Below are 21,119 nucleotides of genomic sequence, written 5' to 3' on the forward strand. Positions count from 1 at the left end.
CCCCCCCGGCGGGGTGTTGGAAGGGCTTACGGCCGCCGAGAGGGGACAAGCTTCCTGGGGGGGAAACTCTCACCGCGCTTCGCCGTCCCTCAAAGGTGGTTTCATGTCTCTTTCCTGCCTTTTCCCCTTCTCCGCGGGGGAAGCGCCGGTTCAGGCCGGGAGGAGGAGCGGCTCCGTCCGCTGCCTACCTGCTGGGCCTCCGGCGCGGATTCCGGGGGTGTGTGTGTGTAGCGGCGGCCGCCGCTTCGCTCGCCGCCTGCCTTGTGGGGGAAGGGGGGTAGGAGGAGTGGCCGCGCCCCGCACCACCTGACCGCCCACGGCGGCGCCTTGCGGCGGCCATTTTGCAACCGGGCAGGTGAGGCCGAGACGCTGCCATTTTGGTTCCGGGCGCGCCGAGCCGCGCCGGCAACTGTTTTGGGTGGCGGCAAGGGAAGGCGTTTCAGCTTAGGGAAGGCCTGCGCCTCGGCCGGCTGTGTTTCCAGCCCTGATGGAAGCTGTGGTGCGCGGCGGTGCGCCCTCGTTGTGGCACAGTAGAGCGCGTGGTCTTGTGATCGTAGTGTGTTAGCTAGCTAACTGCTGTTCTGGTTTCACAAGGATTGGTAGTGGCGTTACGTACAAAAGGCAGTATTTTTAAGGGCTCCCGAGCGAAACAGATAAGCACAAAACTGGAGGTGTACGTATAGCCAGGAAAAGGGACCTGGCAGGGAATTAAAAAAAGTCCCTTCACGCTTGGAGGAGGAGGTCTGCTTTGTTATTAATTGAGGTAAGGGAAGAGCACGTGAGCAACTACGCTCAAATTTTTAGCACCGGGAGTTTTGCTTTCCCTCTTTACCGGCTCACGGCAACCGCAAGGCCTTGGTAGCTGCGACGGCTCTAGGGGGGGGTCCTGACTGGGAGGGAAGCAAAATGGCTGCCGCAAGCGCCTCAGGCCGCTCCCCTGCCCTACTCCAAGATGGCCGCCCCCCCTTCCCTCACGCACGCACGCACTACGTTTTGACGAAGTTCCTACGCAGCGCGCTGACCCGGCCCGTTCTCTTCCCTCCACCCGTGCCTCTGAGGCGGGAGTGGGCTTGGGGGTCTTCCGCGCCGGCTGACGCCCTTCCGTGAGGAGCCGCCGGGCAGGGAGCGGGGCGAGGGGCAGCGAGGCCGAGGCTGGCCTCCCCGCGGCCTGTCACGGTTCTCAGAGGCTGCGTCCCCCTCCTGCGGGGTGGGGACCCCCGCGGGCGCCCCGGAGCTCTCGGTGAGTGCGTGTGGCTCTTGCTGGAGCCGGGTCGGGACCGCCGCTGCCCTTCGAGTCCGGCGGGGCAGCCCCGGCCGGGCTTCCCCTCTCCGGTGGGGAGTTCGCCGTCACCGCTCGGTCTGTGACTCCTGCCGCGGGCTGGGCGGGTTACTCCCTGCCCAGGGCTGGGCTGTGCTTCGCGGGTCTGTGGATTTTGTGCTCCGCGACGCTCTGTCTGTCGGGCTGTGGTCCTTTTCCCTGTCCCTGCGGTCTGCGAGCTCGCATGTGGCAGCGATTTTAACGCACCGGCAAGCAGGTCATGACAGGTCCGCCCCTGGCGTTGCTTTTCCTGCCGGCTGTTTCCTGTGTGTTTGCAGATCCGCTTTATGTGATGGCATTTGTAATCGTATTTCCCACAGTCACCGCTTTCCGAAAAGACCTTTCCGTCTTTCAGCCTATCTAAAGGGGTGGTGTGTTGAGATCTCTGGTAAACTGTTGTGCTGTCGTGGCTGTTTCTGCAGCTTGCTGGGCAGTGCAGTGCTAGTGTTAGGGATGTTGGCACAGCTGAGCTGGGGCTGCACATTCAGACAGTAAGTGCTTCGTGCCCTGGGTTGACTTCTCAGTAAATGCTTGGGTTTCAGTTGCCAGGTCAGCTCATGCCATAAGACCTGAAGACAGTTTTCAGAGAGAACTAGGCCATTTAAAGGATGTTATCTTCCAAAGTCCTCTGACAGAGGTTACAATTGTGCAGACTGAAAACTAACCTAGATTAATTTTTTTGTTTTGTATTTATTATTTAACAGGGTTTTTTATTCTTTCATGGCAATACTTGCATGTGTGTGTAGATTCTTCTGAATTTTTAGGAGATGTTTTATTAGTGACATAATGTTCTAGAGTTTAATTTGCTTGTGTTTTTTCCTTTTTCTTTTTAGATCATTTAGTCCATTCACAGTAATTTAATCAGCTAATATTTTTAATAAAAAGGAAAAAATGATGTCAAGACAGGCCTTTCTCTGCAGTTTGGGATCTCTGTATTTGTCCCTTCTGTTTGTATTTCTTCTAATGGATGTTTATGCAAGGCCTGCAAATAATTCAGCTCTCAAAGAAAAGCCAGCTGATAGTAAAGATGAGAATGAGATCTTGCCCCCAGATCACTTGAATGGGGTCAAAATGGAGATGGATGGACATCTTAATAAAGAATTTCATCAAGAAGTTTTTCTAGGAAAAGAGATGGAAGAGTTTGAGGAAGATTCAGAACCCAGAAAAAACAGGAAGAAGCTCATGGTCATCTTTTCAAAGTAAGTTATGTACATTGCCAACAACAGTGCAGCCTCTTTCTCTGATCTTCAGAGTAAAATTTGCCAATTTTTCTGTGATAGTTAAAAATTGCAATGATGGGGGGAAAGCATCGTACTTTAAGCACTGTGTTCATGTTACTAAGCTATTAACATACCTGTATCAAACATTCTCAGGAGTGAGAATGCATGTGTTGAGAGTCATGATCAATATACAGGATTGGTGCTGTGGTCTAGTAACATTTATGACAAAACGTACCGTTTCTATGTGAAAAAACCTATATAGTCTCTTGAGGTATGAAAATTAATATTTTTCCTGGCTCAATGAATAATCAATCACACTTGTATTTTAGATCAAGGAATTAGTAAGGAAGGGCTTCCTTAGTGGTAGATGCCCATGCAATGAATTGGCAGGGTGGGAGTTTGTTGCAGTTTTGTTCTAGCAGTAGTATGCTCTATTGCTTTGCTGTAAATTTTGTTTCAGTTGGCAATCTAAGTTTCCTATTTATTGTTTGGTCTTATATTCCATATGGATCTTGTTCCTATTGTGACTTCTGCAAATAACTGCAGAGGAGAAACACTGGAAAGACAATAGTACAGGCAAAAGGGAAGAAAAGGGACAGACAAACAATGGGGAAAGATTGTGGTAAACAAACTTAACAGTTGCTTTTTGTTCGTAAAACTTTCTAGTTGATACTGAGTGTCTAAAATTTGAGTGTCTCAAATGAAATACATGAAGGTTAAAAATAATTATGCCTAACCGCACATACCAAGAATTCAGAAATTGACATGACAGCTTTCTTCATTAAGTTAGCAGTGTTGTTAACAAAACATTTAGTTCCTCAGAATTTAGAAAAAGAGAATGAGAATGAAACATGAGAATAGAAAGATTAAATTTTTTTTGTAGCCTTTTTGAAAACTTCATCTAGCTCTTTACTTGGTGTAAAAATATTAACTTTACTTTTAGACATTAAAGCAGTTTTCCTTTTATAAAGCACTTGTGCTAGATAAGGTTTGTGTCAGCTAATAAACTGTCAGATGTGCGGAGGTCAGTAAACATAATGGAAGTGGAAATCAAAATCAGTACATACTTTTAGACACTAGGTGGCAGAATTGGCTTGATTTGCATTTTTGCAATAGAGGCTTAATTTTATTAAAACAGCTTAAATTACATTGGTGCTTTTAATGATGATGATGGTGAGGGGAGAAGGCTTAACAAAGCTTTTTTTTTCTGCAAACTTTTCATTAACAGGGAAAAAATATCAATAATAACATTGGATTTTTTTTTTTCTGGTGTTCTCTTGAGTAAACGTAGCTAAAGCAAATAGGCAAACCAGAGTGCCTTTTTCATTTAGAGTAGAATCCTTTATTACTATGTCTGCTATTCAGACCACTCACTTCATTGGTAGGTGTCATGGTTTAACCCCAGCCAGCATCTAAGTACCACGCAGCTGGTCACTCGCTCCCCCCCGACCCAGTGGGATGGGGGAGAGAATTGGGGGGGGAAAAAAAAAAAGTAAAACTTGTGGGTTGTGATAAGAACAGTTTAATAGAACAGAAGAAACTAATAATGATGATAATATTAATAATAATAAAAGGGTTCGAATATACAAGTGATGCACAATGCAATTGCTCACCACCCACCGACTGATGCCCAGTTAGTTCCCAAGTGGCGATACCTCCTAGCCCCACTGTCCCCAGTTTATATACTAGACATGACATCACATGGTACGGAATACCCCTTTGGCCAGTTTGGGTCAGCTGTCCTGGCTGTGTCCCCTCCCAACTTCATGTGCCCCTCCAGCCTTCTTGCTGGCTGGGCATGAAAAGCTGAAAAATCCTTGACTTAGTTTCAACATTACTTAGCAACAACTGAAAACATCAGTGTGTTATCAACATTCTTCTCATACCGAACCCAAAACATAGCACTTTACCAGCTACTAGGAAGACCATTAACTCTATCCCAGCCGAAATCAGGACAGTAGGATATAAACAAATACTAAGATTGTGCTTAGAAGGTTTCATTTTCTTTATTGCTGTATGTTTATTGGAAACATTCAACTCGTGGTTAGTAAATTGTCATTTGCAAATTGCAAACAGTTTGTTTCTGCCTGTTTGTTATGAAAGAGGTTGTGTTAGGAAGCTTAAAGCAATTGGATTCAAGATCAACTTGAGTCAGATACTTACTTACTTAAAATTACATTCCATCAGATGATTAGATTAGAAATGTAGAAAAGCATTCTGAGGAATTTGGTTGCTTTCTAGACATACTCTTAAAGGCTGAGTGAAAAGAGAAATACTGTGAACTTCTGTGAAAAGCTAGTAAGTCACAGGCTTCCAGATGCTTTAGAAATATTTTCTTTGAAGACATAAAGAAAACACAATGTGTTTTCAGTTAATGAAAGCTGAGATTCTACAGTATGCCAGTATGATGTAGTCAATTCAAAGCATAAATTATTGTCCAGTAGGATTACTGAAAATAAAGTTGAAACATGGAAGAAAAGCTCCCCAAACCATGTTTCTCTAGGCAAGCAAGCTATATGTGACTGAAAGAACAAGTGGCATTTCATAATTCTGTAATTCACTTTCTAAAGTCACTTTTTACTGGGAGCACAAGCCTTACTTGTCTACAGAAGTGGTTTTTTTACAAGATAACCAGTACGTCTACTTTGCCCTGTGAAACTAGGACATGGTGCAGGAACTCCTGGGTGCATCTCTTTAGTCTTCATTCCCTGCCAAGGGTAAGTGTTCAGGTACCTTCAGGTCAAGAAAATCTGTGAGAGGGGCTTACTTGACATCTATCCTTCTTACAGTTCTCATAATTGCAAAAAAAAAAAAAAAATCAAACCCAAAACATTTGCTGTCGTCTCCATTTAAATAGTTTAAATTAGCCTGGAATCTATAGACTTTCTGTTCTTTTTCTGTATGATGTAGTTTAGCTGGTGCGGATGGGTGTTGATGGCATTGGGTATATTCAGTTTGGTGAGCCTTGCTTCTAAGGGTCGGTTATCTTGTAAATTAAAATTACATGTATTGAACAAAACTGATAAATTCAAGTACAGAAGAATGTAATGTGTGCGGCTTTCTGTCAGGGTGTTTTTGTGGTGATGGAGTTACCTCTTGTGAGTTTGAAAGCTGAGTATCCCTCTAGCATTTGCATTTTACTGATGTTTTCAGCTACTTGGCAGCAGCCCTAGTTGTGATTTAAAAATGAAAATCTTTGTGTTAGCTGAGTGCCCTACCTTGATGGTCATTCATCAGGTCACAGGCTTAAATACACCTTCTGTTAAATACTACCATGTATGGAGGGGTTTTGGTTGTTTGTTTTCCCCTTGTTTAAGTGTCATGAACTTACCTTTTCCTAAAGCAGAACTCGTTCTGAATCCCACAATGCTTCTAAGTGTAGCTCCCTTAGGTTTTACAGCTCTGACTGTTTGTGTTCAGACTGCACATAGGGAGTGGTTTTGGCAAGATCCATGCCCCCTTTCTTAATTTCAGGTTTGTCTCGTAGCCTAACACGGTATTCATTTCTACTGGTATGCCTTCTGTCTATGGCAGAAGATGCTAGTAATGACAGCTGATGTTGGACAATAGCAGGTAGAATAAAGAATGAGCAGAAGGGACATTTTAAGCTTTCCTGTTTTGATATCTTCGGTTATGCTGTATGCCATTGGAAGGTTTTAAGTAGTGTGTGTACCCTGACTTGTGTTTTTCCTAACCTGTACATTTAAATATGTGTCTAAAATTTTGCATACCTCCTACCATATAAAGTAGAGCTTTGCTTTGGTTTCTGTTGTTAAAAATTATTTTCTGGATCTGCTTTTCGTTATTTGGATGAAACAGAAACCAGCTCTAAAGTGATATGCATTAGGTGCTCAAGGAAATTGTTATTTTCAGTCCTTCAGAAAAGAACGCTGCCTTCCTGTTCCCCCCAATACCTCTGGCAGCATTGCAGTGTTGTCATTTAGGAACCCAAAAACATGAATCTGAAAACCCGAGTGGCCATTGTTTATTGATAATACTTTCAGATGTGGACCTTTTGAAAGGTGGCCACAAAAACCTGATTTTTAATGGGTTGTGGTTGAGAAACTACGCTGAAGTGTTTAAAACTGTTCTTCCAAGCTTGACATCTATATTCAATGCAGCCCTTACTATAGGCTTTTGTTAAGGAAAAATTTACAGTTATCCTACAAAGTAGCATACTTGCCTGTTTCTTATTTGAAGGTAGTATTTACATTTAGTCTGTGAATAAATAATGAAATACAGTTGGAACAGTCAGTGAAGTGTTAACCTTGAACTTAGACAGTATAAGGAGCTGTTATGTCTGATGCTGCCCATTACTGAAATGTATTAATACTAATGCCATTTATCACATTGCATCAACTACTGTCTGGGCTGTGGTTTTTCTATAATCTTCTTTGGAATGAGACAGGTAAGCAGTAAGGTAAATTGCTCTCTGGAGTCTGGTTTTTAATTCAAATTTATGCCAATGGTAATCCCTGCTTTTACAAAAACTTTCTTTGCTGTCAGTTCAGATAGTAGTATGTCATATACCTAAGTTTCGACAAATCTGACGTAGCACACTTCTAGCAGAAAACTATGCTTCTTGTAGAAAAAGAGCAATCAAGGTTTTTTTTGTTTGGTTGGTTTTTTTTTGTGGAGCTGGTGTATCATGAAGTTTGAGAAATCATCACAAGATTTCTGTATATGGATTGCCAAGGAAGGTTTGAGCAAAGTTGTAGTATGGGATGATACTCTTACTTGGATTCATCTTGTTTTCTTGAACTTAAATTTCTTGCTAGTACTTGTTCTTTGGCAATTTTTTTTAAGGAGTGCATTAGAATGTACCACTCTTTACTACTATCTTTTGAGTGTTTAGGCCTCTCTGCCTCAAACTGATTGCCCATCACCATGTTCCGAAATCAGTTTACCATGACTTATCAGTATTAGGTTGTTCAGCAACACGTAATTATCTAAGCTTGTCATTATCAGTGGAGATATTTTCAGTAGTCCATTCTGAATGAGATAGTTATCTAAGGAAGCATGGACAGTCTCTTGTTTTTATCACCTTAGGTGGTAAGCTGACAGCAGGACCATATCTTGTATTTCATAAAGTTGTAAATATTCCTCTCAAAAGCAGAACTGCTGTTTGTGGACACTGAAAGGATTTCAGCTCACCTTGTACAGTGGATGCCTGCTAGTTCATGAAAATCTGAGTCATTGGAGACTTCTTGTGGAACTGTGGTAGCAGAACAAAGGTGTACTTTCATGAGCTAGAAGAGCAATAAATGGGATGTTTGTTACCTTTCTCCCTAGTTACAATGTGATTTAGATGGAAAGTACAGCTTGGAAGTAGTGTGTTTGATAGCTTTGATCTAAGGAAACTAGAATGTTAAATGTTGAGGGGAAAATGCTTTATTTTCCCTTCTCATTTTTGATAGTACCTATTCCGTATCAAAACCCACATTTGTTCACCTGGTAAGTACAAGGTGGCGTTGAGTGGAACATGACCATTTTACTGCTCTTGCCATTGATACTGAAAAGTTGTTAATACTGAGCCTGTGCGTATATGTATGTGGAAAGATATGATACAATATTTAAAACCACTAATACTGCATTTATTAATACAGCTAAATTGTAGAAGATTAGGTGCTAGGGTTGCTATTTGGCTTAAGCTTTTAACATTTAGTTGACATTTAAAGGCAAATCACGTATTTAATAACTTGAGTTTCAATGATAACACTTCAGTGCTCTTAAGACAGTGATAGAAACAGATAAAAAAGCCAGAGTCAAGCTGGGTTTTTTTTATTGTGTTTTTCTTTGTGTGTGTGTGTTGTTTTTTTTTTTAATTGGGCAAGAGTGGGTTTGGTATGCTTTAAATAGAATCTTACCTCCTAAATGTTAGTCCTCCTAAATGTCTTTTCAGTTTTAAATATTGTTATATCTTTTTTTAATAGATACTTAATGATACACTCAAAATAACCTTAAAGTGGCATGTTATTGGTTTTGTATTTGTTCTTCAACTGTAATTTTTGTATTAACTTCTTTTTAATGAAATAAGCATTAATGGAATTGATGGTATAGCAGTGTATCGTACTACCAATACTGCTTAATTGTATTAAATTAAGGAGAACAGTGGATTGTCAGATTGGATGTTTACTGACAATTTTAGTCAGGTAGAAGAAGTTTAGTTCTGTAGCTTAGTAGCACTGAGTACAAGCATATCCTTTGACAAAGCGAAGTGAGCCTGATAATTCAGAAACCTAATGGAGAACAAATGTATGTGCAGAACTTTTAAATGTGTTAGGAATTAAAAACTTACCAGCTCTAATGTGTTACCAGAGATCAAGGTATAATAGAGGAAGCTTGGTTGGTTTGGTGTTTTTCCACTTAGAAGTACTACAGTCAAAGTATTAAGTAGTTTGAAAGTTCTTGCACCAAGGTTATTCACACTATATTTTCATTGTTTTTAATGGTCATGACAGTTGTGATCTAGGCAGACACAGGGAGGTAGCTCATCAGTAAACTTCAGATATCTTGGAAGATCAAGGTAAAAAGGACTTGGAAAGATAAATTCAGATGGAGTTAATGGCATGAGCGAATGTTAGAGAAGAAATTTTTCAAAGTAGTGAAAGTCTGCAGCAGCTGGCAGTTGACAATTCTGAACCACTAGGAAATGAGCTACTATGCTATGAGTGATGTATTTGTGGTTTCCTCTACTTAAAAAAATTACTCAAAAACATAATATTGAAATGAGTTAACTTACAGCAGAGTGAAGTATGTCTGAATGTTTTTCAGAGTAGTAACCTAGATGTTGTAGTTACTTAAATTTAATTATGAAATAAATGGCTAACTTGTTTACTCTGTAGTTCAAAGAATGTACAACTTCTGAGAGAGGGTTATAAATACACTCTTTTCCTTAGCAACCTATGTTTGTTATTGTTGAATAAAGTAATTAATTTAGAATCTAAAAAGATACCACACCTTCCCCCCTCCCCCAATCCCCAAATCTAAATCTTGTTTGCTGTTCATCCATAGGGTGGATATAAATAATGATAAAAAGATAGGTGCAAAAGAGATGCAGCGCTGGATCATGGAAAAGACAGATGAACATTTCCAGGAAGCTGTGGAAGAGAATAAAATGCACTTCCGAGCTGTGGACCCTGATGGCGATGGTAAGATGAATGATTCCTCCATCTCCTGGTGAGATCTTAAGTCAGTTGCTAGTAGCCAAACCTACTGGCTGCTCTTCAGATGTGCTGCGACAAAATCCAAGTTCCTCTGGACTGCATGTAATCACAACAGTCTTGATCCATACAGAAGATAATAGAGCAAAGAAGTAATGTGCTTCAGTCAGCATTGTAGTTCTGTGTTGACTGCTATGTTATTTCACTTGTGGTCATCGGAAATTGTAATAAGTTAAGTGGCTCTGTTGGGGATGGGGTGAGGACAGTGACATAAATAGGTTATTTTCACAAGGCCTGTCTGGTCTAAAGAAACATAAAAGTGAATCAGGTGATAGTTTTCAAGTTGCTTTTCATAAAGCTTAGTGTGATGGTTATAGTGCTGAACTGAAAGATTTTAGCACATACTGTTTCAGGTAATGAGACCAAAAGTTTGTCACTTAAGCATACTATGTCATGTCTGAGATGTGGCTTTTTCTTACAGGCCATGTGTCCTGGGATGAATATAAAATTAAATTTTTGGCAAGTAAGGGCTTTAATGAAAAAGAGATTGCAGAGAAGATCAGAAACAACGAAGAGTTGAAAATAGATGAAGAAAGTAAGTGCAGACTGTTGGGGTGTTGTTGGTTTTTCTTTTACTTTCCTAAAACCTGAATGTCAAAACTGTTCTTAATAGAAGATGAATGTATTAGTTGTTCTGCTTCTACACAAATGTAGAATGTGTGAGTCATGACAGAAATATGAGGTTTCTTTCCAACTCAAGTCTGCATTCCCAACACTCTTGATGTAAATATTTAACAGTGAAAAAATCTTGGTTGCTTATTTGTTACTGCCTATTTGAATAGTTTTCAATTACTTGTGCTTAACAGTCAGCTAAAATTTCAGACCTGTGTTGTCTGTGGACCACTGAATTTTAAATGCGCGAGCTGGGTCCCCTGTTGCTTCAAATGAAAGGGCGCTGCTATACATGATTCGTGTTCTAAAATTGAGGAGGGGTGTATGTGTTACCCAACAGTGTTGTGTTTAAATAGGCACTGGAAAGCATACTAGAAGTTAATAGCTGACGGTTGCCTAACAATTGTTTCATGTTTCATCCAAGTTCTCTATAGAGAGAGATTGATTCTTTAGGTTAGTGAGATTGATAATTTCTTCCTTACTACTTTTGAAACTTTAATTTGAATCTGGCTTGGTATAAATGTGGCAACTCTTAACAGAGTAATCTCCCTGCTCCCCCCCCCCCCCCATCTAAAAGTGTTTAAATTTACTGTTAAGTAAAACATGAAGCCTTAGCCTTTCCTTGCAGGAATTAGTCATTTAAAAGTGGGTTATGTTATATTTTCCATTTATCAAAAAGCAACTAAAATGCAAATGGGCCTTTGAATTTTATGGCAGGGAAAACACCTGTGCAGCGTGTTCTATGGCAGTGTGGTTAACTACAGTTTACAGGAATGCTCATCAGATAAAAGATTTGCTGAATAAGGGAAGTGTGTACATAATCATTTTTCTACCAAGGTAAAAAGCCTTGTTTGGGAAAATCAATTTAGTTATCTACCGCTTCCTGAGGATGACAGGCAAAACTTATTTTCATACTCTAGTACAGTGTAAAAGTACTCTTTTTCAGTCTGTATAATAAAAAAGTAACTGGCTGTGTGGATCTTAAGGCATGTTCTTAGTCTCGCACAGAAGCACGCTACAGTTTAGATGCCAGGCCAAATCTAGGGACACAACTTTATTTAACTTATGCAGATAACAGTTTCAACTGATGAGTGACAGTTGAGTTTCATGTGAGACTGAGTAAGAAAGGTAGGCAAAGGAAAATTGACTTGCGACTTGTTACATTTGGGATTGTCTGTACTGGAAAACCATAAGCAAGTGACTTGATTATTCTGTGCTTACTTGTGTCCTTGATATAACGAAAACTTGCCCCAAGATTCATATTAAGACTCTGAAGGATTTCTTTGCTCTTCACAAGAAAACATTCACTGAAGACTTTACTCTTAATTGCAACTAGCACTTCAAAAATGTAGATGCAACTGTTGGGGTTTTTTTCCCTCTTGTAACTCAGCAACCAAAAGCATACAGGAGTTATTTAAGACAGTTTATTAAATAAAAAAAAAAAGTTTATTATCTGAAGACTGTAGTCTTTCAGAGTGTTTTTAAAACTTGTGAAAAGCAAATGCTTCAGACTTGTGTTTGTTAGTGTATTTTGCAGATAGCAGGGTGTGCTACAGACAGTATTTTTTCCAGTGTGTCATTTAGAAAATGCCTACACCAGAAAAAGAATATACAGGTATTTTTTTCCTGTTTGGTTATGTTCAGGACCACTAGGTGCCCGTAATAGTCACGTTGTGTGTTGTAGGGTGTTTTTTTCTTCAAATCAGATGCATGGTTTTAGTGGAAACTCATGTACAAATTATGATTCTCAGTTGAGTTTAGGAAAAATTCACTTAAAAAGTGCTTGTCTGCAATAAAGTAAGATGAAACGAAAGAAGTGGAAATGTAAAGTGATTTTGGTGCTGATGTATCTGATAGTACATGTGTACTTCAGCTTGCACTTGCTCCTTGCAGCAAAAATATTTCCCTTTATTAAATTATAGTGATAACTAAAACATATGCAGGGTTTAGGTCTGAAGTCAGAATGCTTTCTGATAGAGAATAGACAAGGTAGCTAAAAGGAGTAATAAGTACTTGTATCCTTAAGAAACTGAAAGCTAAATGCATTTCTTAGTGCTTAGCTTAGCATCTGTTCTTGATGTTTCCAAACTTTATTTTGTAGAGCTACCCTCTTAAATCTCTCATAGTTCCAACAAATCACATTTGTAGGCTGAAATACTGGATGATGTATCTGAGTCTAAGGATATAAATTCTCTCTGGGTAGGTGATTCTTTTAAACTGAGCCTTTGACAGGGTGAAGGAAGAAGGGAGGAGCAGAGGCAGGGCAGACAGAAGTGTCTTCATAGCTTTCCTAGTCCTCTGCTTTATGGCTTTGCTTATAGTCCCTTTTCAGTTGGTGCTTTGTTTACAAAGAACAGCTGTCTTTTGAAATGTATTGTTGATTGCTGTAAAAAGTAGGCTTTGGTTTTTCTTTCTTTATAATCTGTTTAATACAATTCTTAAGCTTAATTCATGTGTGTAGTTTTGTGGAGGGTCAGAGTGCTATCTGGAATTGCGGTGTGGCTGGAGAAAAAAACCTCTGCACTTAAAATTGTGCGCAGTATGTGTAATTCAATCACCTCTTTGTGGCAGATCACTGTACCATTTTAACTCAAATCCCTTGAGCTTGGAACATATCTAAAAAGAGTTCAAAACAATAATACAACTGGTTTTGGTTTAGATAATGTTGTATTAAGAAGTGCCAAATTGAAATAAGAAAAGTTGAGTGTTTTACCATTGGAGTAATGAAATGTGTCCCTTTGATTATGCTTGGAACTACCATGTTGGCAAAGAATATTTTCTTACCTGTGGTAGACTTAACAGGTGCTGCAGAGTAGAATAAACCGATGTAGTGCTATTAGCCAAAGCACTGGTACAATGGTGCTTCACAGATCAGAAGCATCTTTCTAGATTTAATGATTGCCATGTTATTTGGTCTTAGAAGACAACATGATAACCACAGAACAACAAACCCTTTAACATTTATTATTTGGGTAGGAAGAGAATTGGTTGACATCTTCCTTTCTTGTAGATATTAACTAGGTGTGTGACGTCACAACTGCAGTACATGGAGATAGTGTATCCGAAGAATATTTTGGATTTGAAGAATGTTTTGGCTATTTCAATGCGCAGGACTGGTTTGAAGTAGAAAACAAAAATGATTTGTTCAGAAGAAAGGTACTACTGGTATTCAGGCAGGTGAAAGATTTCTGTTGGTAGTGGGCTTCAAAATGTGAAAAGAAGAAAGGAAAACAAGTCCTGAACAAAGTTGGATTATTCATACCTCCTACCAGAACCAGCTAACAGTACTGGTAGGATGATACTTTTCATTTGATATGTTGAAGTTTTGATACAGGTGTAGCTAAATCTTTATTTTTGTCTCCTAATTTCATTTCAGTTGTTTGGTTAAAGGATCTTTCCTAGTGTTTCAGCATAAACTAGACGAAACTAACTGCACTTAGTTTCCCCTCAGCACCCGCTGTCCTTGGCAGTTGAACTGTAAAATAACTGGTTCATAGCTCATCATTGTTTAAACAATTGAGTGATAGGGGAAGATGTATTTTAAGAACTTTAAATAGATTGAACATGATAGCTTGAATCTTCTTAAATTTCTAGCACAGGAAGTTTTAGATAACCTGAAGGATCGGTGGTACCAAGCTGACAACCCACCTCCTGATCTGTTGTTGAATGAAGAAGAATTCTTGTCTTTTCTTCATCCAGAGCATAGTAGGGGAATGCTGAAGTTCATGGTGAAAGAAATCATCCGAGATTTGGGTATGCCATTTTAAAACATGTTTCTTGGGAGTTGTTTACTTGCAAACCATTTTATTGGGTAGATGTTGTTAGGTCATTGCACTGTCACGGGTCAGTCTGAAATCTTGGCACATCTTGTTTGCTCTGTTCTACACATCTTCTAACATGATGAGTAAGAAAACCAAACTGTTAGCACAAATGCTGGCATCTCTATAGAGTTGTCTGTGCATCTCTCAAGACTAAATTTAGTCTCTGGTTGTTAAAAACCAGCACAACATTATACGTTAGGTATTCTGAGTAATTCATACAAAGATCAGTTATATGGTCACTGTAGTAATAGTAGAAAAGATTTGATGAATAGTAAAATATTATAAAATACATTGATGTGAATGTTCTGTAAGGAGGGCATTAATTGCTTTGTACTTCCCCAGTACAGCAGCCATGTAAGCATTGTGACGTACAGTCATGAAAGTGGAAATAAATGGTTGAGGTTTCTAAGAAAACTTTTTTTAAAATTCTTAAGTATTGGCACACTTTTTCTATTAAGTCTATAGTGATGCATATTTAAAACTGCTAGAACATTTGGATTAAAAAAAAAAAGAAACTATGACTTTGCTAGTTGTTAGCTTAATAAATATGAAGAGTTTCCAGTGATACTCAAGTGTGTGACGCACAGAGACAGAACGACTCCAGTACGCAGTCTTTTATGAGGGTTAATCTACCTGAATGCTAATACAAGGGAACACTGGATACAGCTCTAAGAAAATGTCTGTTGCAGTAGTTTGCTGAAAAAATAAACATCAACGATAAAAAAAAAAAGCTGAGCTTCCCACCTCGTGTGTCCTTCAGGTCCAGAAAACTTATTTTTGTTTAGTATATTGATGAGCGTATGTTTTTTAGCCTTATAAAACATTGTGTGTGTACCATAATACAGAGAGGTTTTGGCTAACCAAAGATACAAATGGTAACTATTCTTCACTACTAGAGTCAGGATTGTGGACTGCTGAAACCAGGCAGGCTGTACCAATGACATCTCTTGACATGAAGGAATTTCTCATTTTTAATTGTCATTAAGCAAATACCTTTCAGTTACTGTGTACTTCTATTGTAGATCAAGATGGAGATAAGAAACTTACCCTTTCAGAGTTCATTTCATTACCTGTTGGTACTGTAGAGAACCAGCAAGCTCAAGATATTGATGATGACTGGGTAAAAGACAGAAGGAAGGAATTTGAGGAGGTCATTGATGCTAACCATGATGGTATTGTCACAATGGAAGAGCTGGAGGTAAGTCTTCCTCAAATAGTTAGTTCTAGTGTTTTTAAAACCAACAGTTGGATTTTAAATACAGGATTTAAACTGTTTTAGAGAATATGAAGTCCAAAAATATTTGAATTAACAGTATGGTGTGTGTGTCTACAAAACTTTGGATTATAGTATTGTTTTATAGTGCTTGCAGATAGCGTTGGTATGTTTTTTGTTAAAGAGGAGGGGGAGTTTTCCTAGCGTACCTGTTATTCAAAGGTATGCTTTTAGGGTTTTTTTTGTCACATAAGACACTTGTATGGATATGGAGTCCATGAAAGCAAGTCACAGACTTCATTAGGTGCAGTAGTTAATGGGACAATGAGTCATACTTTCGGTTGCAAAAGGAGTAAATGGCAACCTATATATTCATTAAAAAAAAAAGAAAAAGAAAACAAACCAAAAAAACCCCGAAAAATAACACAAATCAAAAAAACCCCAAGGACCAACAAACCCTGGGGCCCCAGTAGCCTAGAAAATAGCAGAGATATCTTGTCTTTCAGAGTGTTTTTTCTTCTCTTAAAAAAAAAAAAAAAATTATTATTTTCAAGCGTGCATTCTAGTTTGTGGCCTTTTTGGTTTGCAGAAGTAAGGCTTTCTTCTAATAATTCTGTCTGCGGAAGAGTCTACCAAACAGCATGAAATATTTTGCACCCTATAGTTGTGGCAGTTTTGTGGCCAATGGAATAAGCTCATGGCTCATTCTGGCTTTTTTTTTTCATTTCTGGATGTAAAAATGTATTTCGACTAGCAGAATTCAGACTGCAGCATGGGCAGTGTGAAAGGAGAACCTCTAAAATAGTGGTTTTCTCCCTGAGACAGGATGAATGTTAAAGTTCCTAACCTTCTCAGTATGCAAATATGTGGGATGAATGATAGTGATAGTATGGATAAACAGTTATATTGTGACATAGACAATGTTAATAGCTTTCTTCTGAGAATTTTCTTTTAAAAATACCCGTTTTATCTGTGAAATCTTTGTATACGTATACACACATAGACGCATGCACATATGTCATCTTCTGGGAAGAAATTGAAGATAATCTTGAGTCTTCTACATCATGAACTAAAGTGCACTGCTTGAAAACTTTTAGTCTATTTCAAGTTAGTGGAAAGAGCAAAAAGCTTTGTTTCTGAGACTTCTGACCTCTCTAATGTCTGCCTGGCAGCATAAAATGGAACAAGAAAGTTCTAAATTGAACATGTTCTAAAAAGTTTATCCCCAGAAACAAGAAAATTTAGGTCATACGGATTGATAGTGAGCCACTTCTTAATTTTGAATTGATACTTCTTCACAAAAACCACCAGATTTGATAGTTTAGTTTGCAACCAAAACGTCAAAAATTTTTATTGTAGATGCTAGCATAAGCTGAGAAAATCTGGATTTCTGTTAGAACAGCCAAGGAAGCAGTGAATGGAAAAATAGCTAGGAGATAGATGTAAGCCTGTTAAAAAGATGTGCTAACACCTTTTTCCATGACTTACGTTGACTTTGGGATGGCTTATATTGGTGTCGTAATTGCTGAAGCTTATGTAGAGCTAAGGTTCATAATTCTGATGTGTGGAAATGTGTGCTTAGTGATTGAAAATTTTCTTACTTGTTTTAGGAATACATGGATCCTATGAATGAATACAATGCCCTAAATGAAGCAAGGCAAATGATAGCAGTAGCAGATGAAAATCAAAACCATCACTTAGAGCTGGAGGAGATCCTGAAATATAGTGAATACTTCACAGGCAGCAAGCTTATGGACTATGCACGTAACGTCCATGAGGAGTTCTGATCCTGCTCGCTTTTCCAGAGCTCTGAAGCACTTTCTTGCTTTCAAAAAGAAAAAAGAAAAAAAGGAAAAAGTCCAACCCCCAAACAGACAAGTTACTTTGCTGCTATCTGTGTTACATGCCTACAGTGTGTTGTCCTAGACTTAAAAAAACCTTCCGTCCATACATAAGATCTACAGCTCTGTTGCCTTCTGTATGAGGGGGAAAATAATGGGGCAGGTATTGGACTACATCTGTTCGCCCTGGTTGGTACGGTTAATCCAGCTGAAGTTTCAGCTGCTTTTGTCTAATCATATTTGGTGGAGGCTTCTTAAATATTTAACTCTTCTTGTTGCCCTCATAGCTGCTGATCCATGGAAATCACAAATAACACTGAAAGATGTTGGCTTTTGTGTAGGGGATTGTGGTTCAAATACGTGTGTTCTGACCTCATGAGAATTTCCATACATAGACTGATGGGCTAATCTTCCAGTATTTTTCTCAATGCTTCTCAACCTACTTACGTATTGTTGAGAATTTAATACAAGTTCTCCCTCCATTGCTGAACTACCTTTAGGAGCTGTGGGGAAGAACTTATTTTAAATGTTAGAGAAACTCTTCTGCATCTGCTTTAAAAAGAATACTGGTTATAGCGTGACAAGCTTTGCGTTTGCAACTGCACTGGTAATGTGAGAGACTTAAGATTGCTTATGTCTTCAAAAAATCAAATTTCATGGGGAAGGTTTCTTTGTGGACTTAAAGATTTTGGACAGAGCAATGGGATTCACCTAGGTGTGTGATTACTGCTTAACTAAAACTCATTGTTAAAACTAGTGTAATTACTTGCCTCTGCAAATTAATGATGCTGATGAACTCATGAATGGTGAAGCTGGGGGAAATACAGGCTTTGCTTTTGAACTGCTTTTGCCAGAGCAATGTGCAGTCAGCACTTGAGAAGCTTTTTAATCAGTCTGGTTTTGGGTAATCTCTGAAAGCGTCTTGCAACGCAAGGGTCATATCCACTACTGTCTAAAATAGAAAATTTATTTTTACTCTGGTTCCATCTTTACAGTAAAAACCCCTCTTTCTGAAGGGTTGCCTGAAAATCCAAGTGAGATGTTATATTTGATTAAATTTATTCTCTTAATATAATGTAAATATAAGTATTGTTGTCTGTTTCTGTCTCAGTATTCCCTTTCTCTTCTTTTTTTTTTTATTGTTTTTGTTAAATGGCTTGTATCAGAGTCTTTTTATATACATATATCTTTTCTCATTAAATATTTTTCTCCATGCTTTGGAAATGTTGCTGTTCTTAGGTTTGTCAGTAAGTGGGAAAAATTGAAGTTCTTCAGAGGACAGACAAATTAAAATATGATTTTGAAAGAATGGTAAGAGAGGGATAAATCCAGTTGATAATCTCGTGTTAAAATGAGCTTAGAATGTCTGCCACTTTAGTCAGCCTCCACTCCTTTCCACCTCTGTACCAATGCCCCACATGTACATGGTTGCAGGGTGGTGAGATTTTAATATGGCTAGAATCTGGAGATGTTCAAAACAAAATTCCATGTCTATAAAAATGGGGTGCTTAGCAGAAGTCATAGGTATGGCTGGTTTAGATTGATTGGCAAAAGGTCTAGGTTTTGCTTTGCTGTTGTTTTAACTAAGGCTTCATAAATATGCAATGACCTGCGCTTTAAACTAACACAAAATTATACATGTAAACATACAGTTTTGCAATGTGGTTGTTTGCAATCTAGTTAAGACAAAAGTTTTAGCAATATTAGTTGATAATTGTGTAAATATCCAGCCTGCATTTTTGTATTATGCTCTAGTTGTTTGCACAATTCAATTATTTAGATACAATTTGAGTGGACAAGTTCTGTCTTGTCACACCTGATGCTAAGAAGGCAAGTGCTAGTTTGCAGAGGAATTCTTGAGCAGCTGAAATACGATGATGTAATTTGGAACTTTGTCTGTCAGTAGAGGCAAAAATTATGCATATGCAGTCTTAGTTTAATCTTCTGATAATGTGAGCATGGAATCCCTTGAAAAATACAAGGTAACACAGTATTTAGCTAGCAACTGCAAAAATGTTAAAATATGTAGTGTTGTTGTGATATTTGCCACATGCCTGATAAATCTGAAACTTGAGGAACAACTGTGAAAAATTCGTTTTTAATGTGTGCATGGAGTTCTGCACCTTAATGTGTTTTGTTTTTCTCTGCCAGAAATCAGGATCACATGTTAACTAACAGCTGTAAGGATTAAGTGGACTGCATGGTGAGATTTGGAGGTACATGAGATTATTCCTGTCTTGGAATTTTGGAAGTTCAAACTATTCTAGTTTGTCCGTAGACTTACTTATTTTTTAAAATTCTTTAAGTATTTTATATGCACTCAGTCTTTCTCAGATTCTTGTAGGTCCTTTCCCATAGGTGAACCCTTACTTGCCTGTAATCCCTAAGGAATCTAGTGACTTCTTTAAAGCCTTTCATTAAGCACTAGTTAGGAGTTCTGTGTTCAGTTTTGGGTTGTTTTTTTTTCATGTACACAGGCAATCTGCCTACAGTTAATAGGACTTGGTATCTGAGTGCTACTGTCTCATGAACATGTTTCATCTTTCCAGATTTCAAAAGCTTGTATAGAATACCTAGGATAAGCACTTATAGTAAAAAATGATACATGTGTATTAAATAAAAGCAGAACAGGTTCTTATTTCTGACCCATAACATGGCTCAACTCACCACTCTGAAGCTTTCTTCTCCTATTAGAACCAGAGTAGCTGCCTCCAGGCTGTTTTTTGGGAGCAGCCTGTGACATATGATCCCCATGGCAATGCCAAGCAGCATTTGGGAGAGGTTAATTTGCATGGGTGAAAATCCAGCCGAAAAGTGTGCTAGTTGTGAAATGCTATGGGGTAATCACTGTGTTCTCTCCGTTTTATTTACTTGCATAATATGGCCATATAAAGGAATCTGGCAATATCAAGCCTGGTAACACTTAAGGATGCCATACATAAAAGTTGAATTCTCAAGATGGTATGTGGGTAACTGCTTTTATTAAATGAGCATTTAATTTGTATTAAAGTATCCTTATCAAGAATATCAATGCTTCATCATGTCTGCTCTAGTATTTTGGGATTTTTCCATTTAAATGTATATAGCAGAATTTTAACCTTATCTTGTTTGTGAACATCATAGGAGTTGGCATTTTCAGTTTCTTACTGAATAATAATTGACTTACTGAATAGGTAAAGTCTGCTACTGTTTGTGAAGGAGAATTGGGGAAGAAAAAAATCTGGTTAGATACTGCTGAGGGAATGACTGAGTCATGAGGTATAAAGCCACTTAAATGGCACTGTGTGATACAGTGGGAAGAGACTTGGGTATTTCCTGCATGCAGGTACTGAGTGTGAAGGTAGTTGAAGTTCAGCTGGTATGTCAGCACTGACAGCTTTACTCCCTTTTGGAAAGAATGGCTTAAGGTGTAACTTCTTTTCCATAGCAGTTGTTTTCCAAAATGCTTGGAAAATAGAAGTAGAAAAATAGTTACTGTTTTGCCTGACTTTTGTCTCCCCTTCCGCTCTTAAACAGTCTTATGGAAATGTAAGAAAGAAATGAAAAGCAGCAGTTCTGGATAAAACATGCCACGATATTGCTGTTCAGTCCTCCGAAATACTGCAGGCTAATTGGGATTCCAAATGTACTTCTGTTCCAATCAAATCTCCCTTGCATTTAGATGTAGATTGACTGTAGATCTACTTTGTCTGGGAAGTCTGGCTGTGTTTTTTAACTAATGTAAATAAAACACCTTTGATTACTGTAGGATGTCTTGTTTACTTGGGCCTTTGTGTAAGAGTTGCTCAAGTCTCTGAGAACTGGAAGACCTAAAATTTAGATCCTAGATCAGTAAGATCAAATAAGTAAAATTCTAACAGTAAGCCTGGAA

At 38.6% G+C, this 21,119-nt stretch overlaps 1 protein-coding gene across 4 annotated transcripts; it reads left to right on the top strand.

The window, feature by feature from the left end:
• The first annotated feature begins 10 nt into the window (after positions 1-10).
• SDF4 (stromal cell derived factor 4) lies at positions 11-20,995 on the top strand. Of its 4 annotated transcripts, none has more exons than XM_052792342.1 (7): positions 11-95; positions 2,152-2,517; positions 9,553-9,689; positions 10,183-10,296; positions 13,968-14,126; positions 15,217-15,392; positions 17,018-20,995. In XM_052792342.1, exons 2-7 carry the CDS (start codon positions 2,210-2,212, stop codon positions 17,192-17,194), a joined length of 1,071 nt encoding a protein of 356 aa, XP_052648302.1. In that variant the 5' UTR covers positions 11-95; positions 2,152-2,209; the 3' UTR covers positions 17,195-20,995. The 4 variants fall into 4 exon arrangements, with proteins under 4 accessions (XP_052648302.1, XP_052648301.1, XP_052648300.1 ...); XM_052792341.1 differs by lacking the exon at positions 11-95 and adding an exon at positions 407-763; XM_052792340.1 differs by lacking the exon at positions 11-95 and adding an exon at positions 919-1,240.
• Positions 20,996-21,119: the final 124 nt, after the last annotated feature.

The sequence above is a fragment of the Harpia harpyja genome, chromosome 7 (genome assembly GCF_026419915.1).
Source record: "Harpia harpyja isolate bHarHar1 chromosome 7, bHarHar1 primary haplotype, whole genome shotgun sequence".
NCBI classification, from domain to species: Eukaryota; Metazoa; Chordata; class Aves; order Accipitriformes; family Accipitridae; genus Harpia; species Harpia harpyja.

Bases quoted from the DNA above. Each gene is read 5' to 3' on its own strand.
- SDF4 (XM_052792342.1), top strand. From the start codon at position 2,210: ATGATGTCAAGACAGGCCTTTCTCTGCAGTTTGGGATCTCTGTATTTG. The intron at 10,297-13,967 runs GTAAGTGCAGAC...TTAAATTTCTAG, and splicing joins GTTGAAAATAGATGAAGAAA to CACAGGAAGTTTTAGATAAC. The intron at 14,127-15,216 runs GTATGCCATTTT...CTTCTATTGTAG, and splicing joins AGAAATCATCCGAGATTTGG to ATCAAGATGGAGATAAGAAA.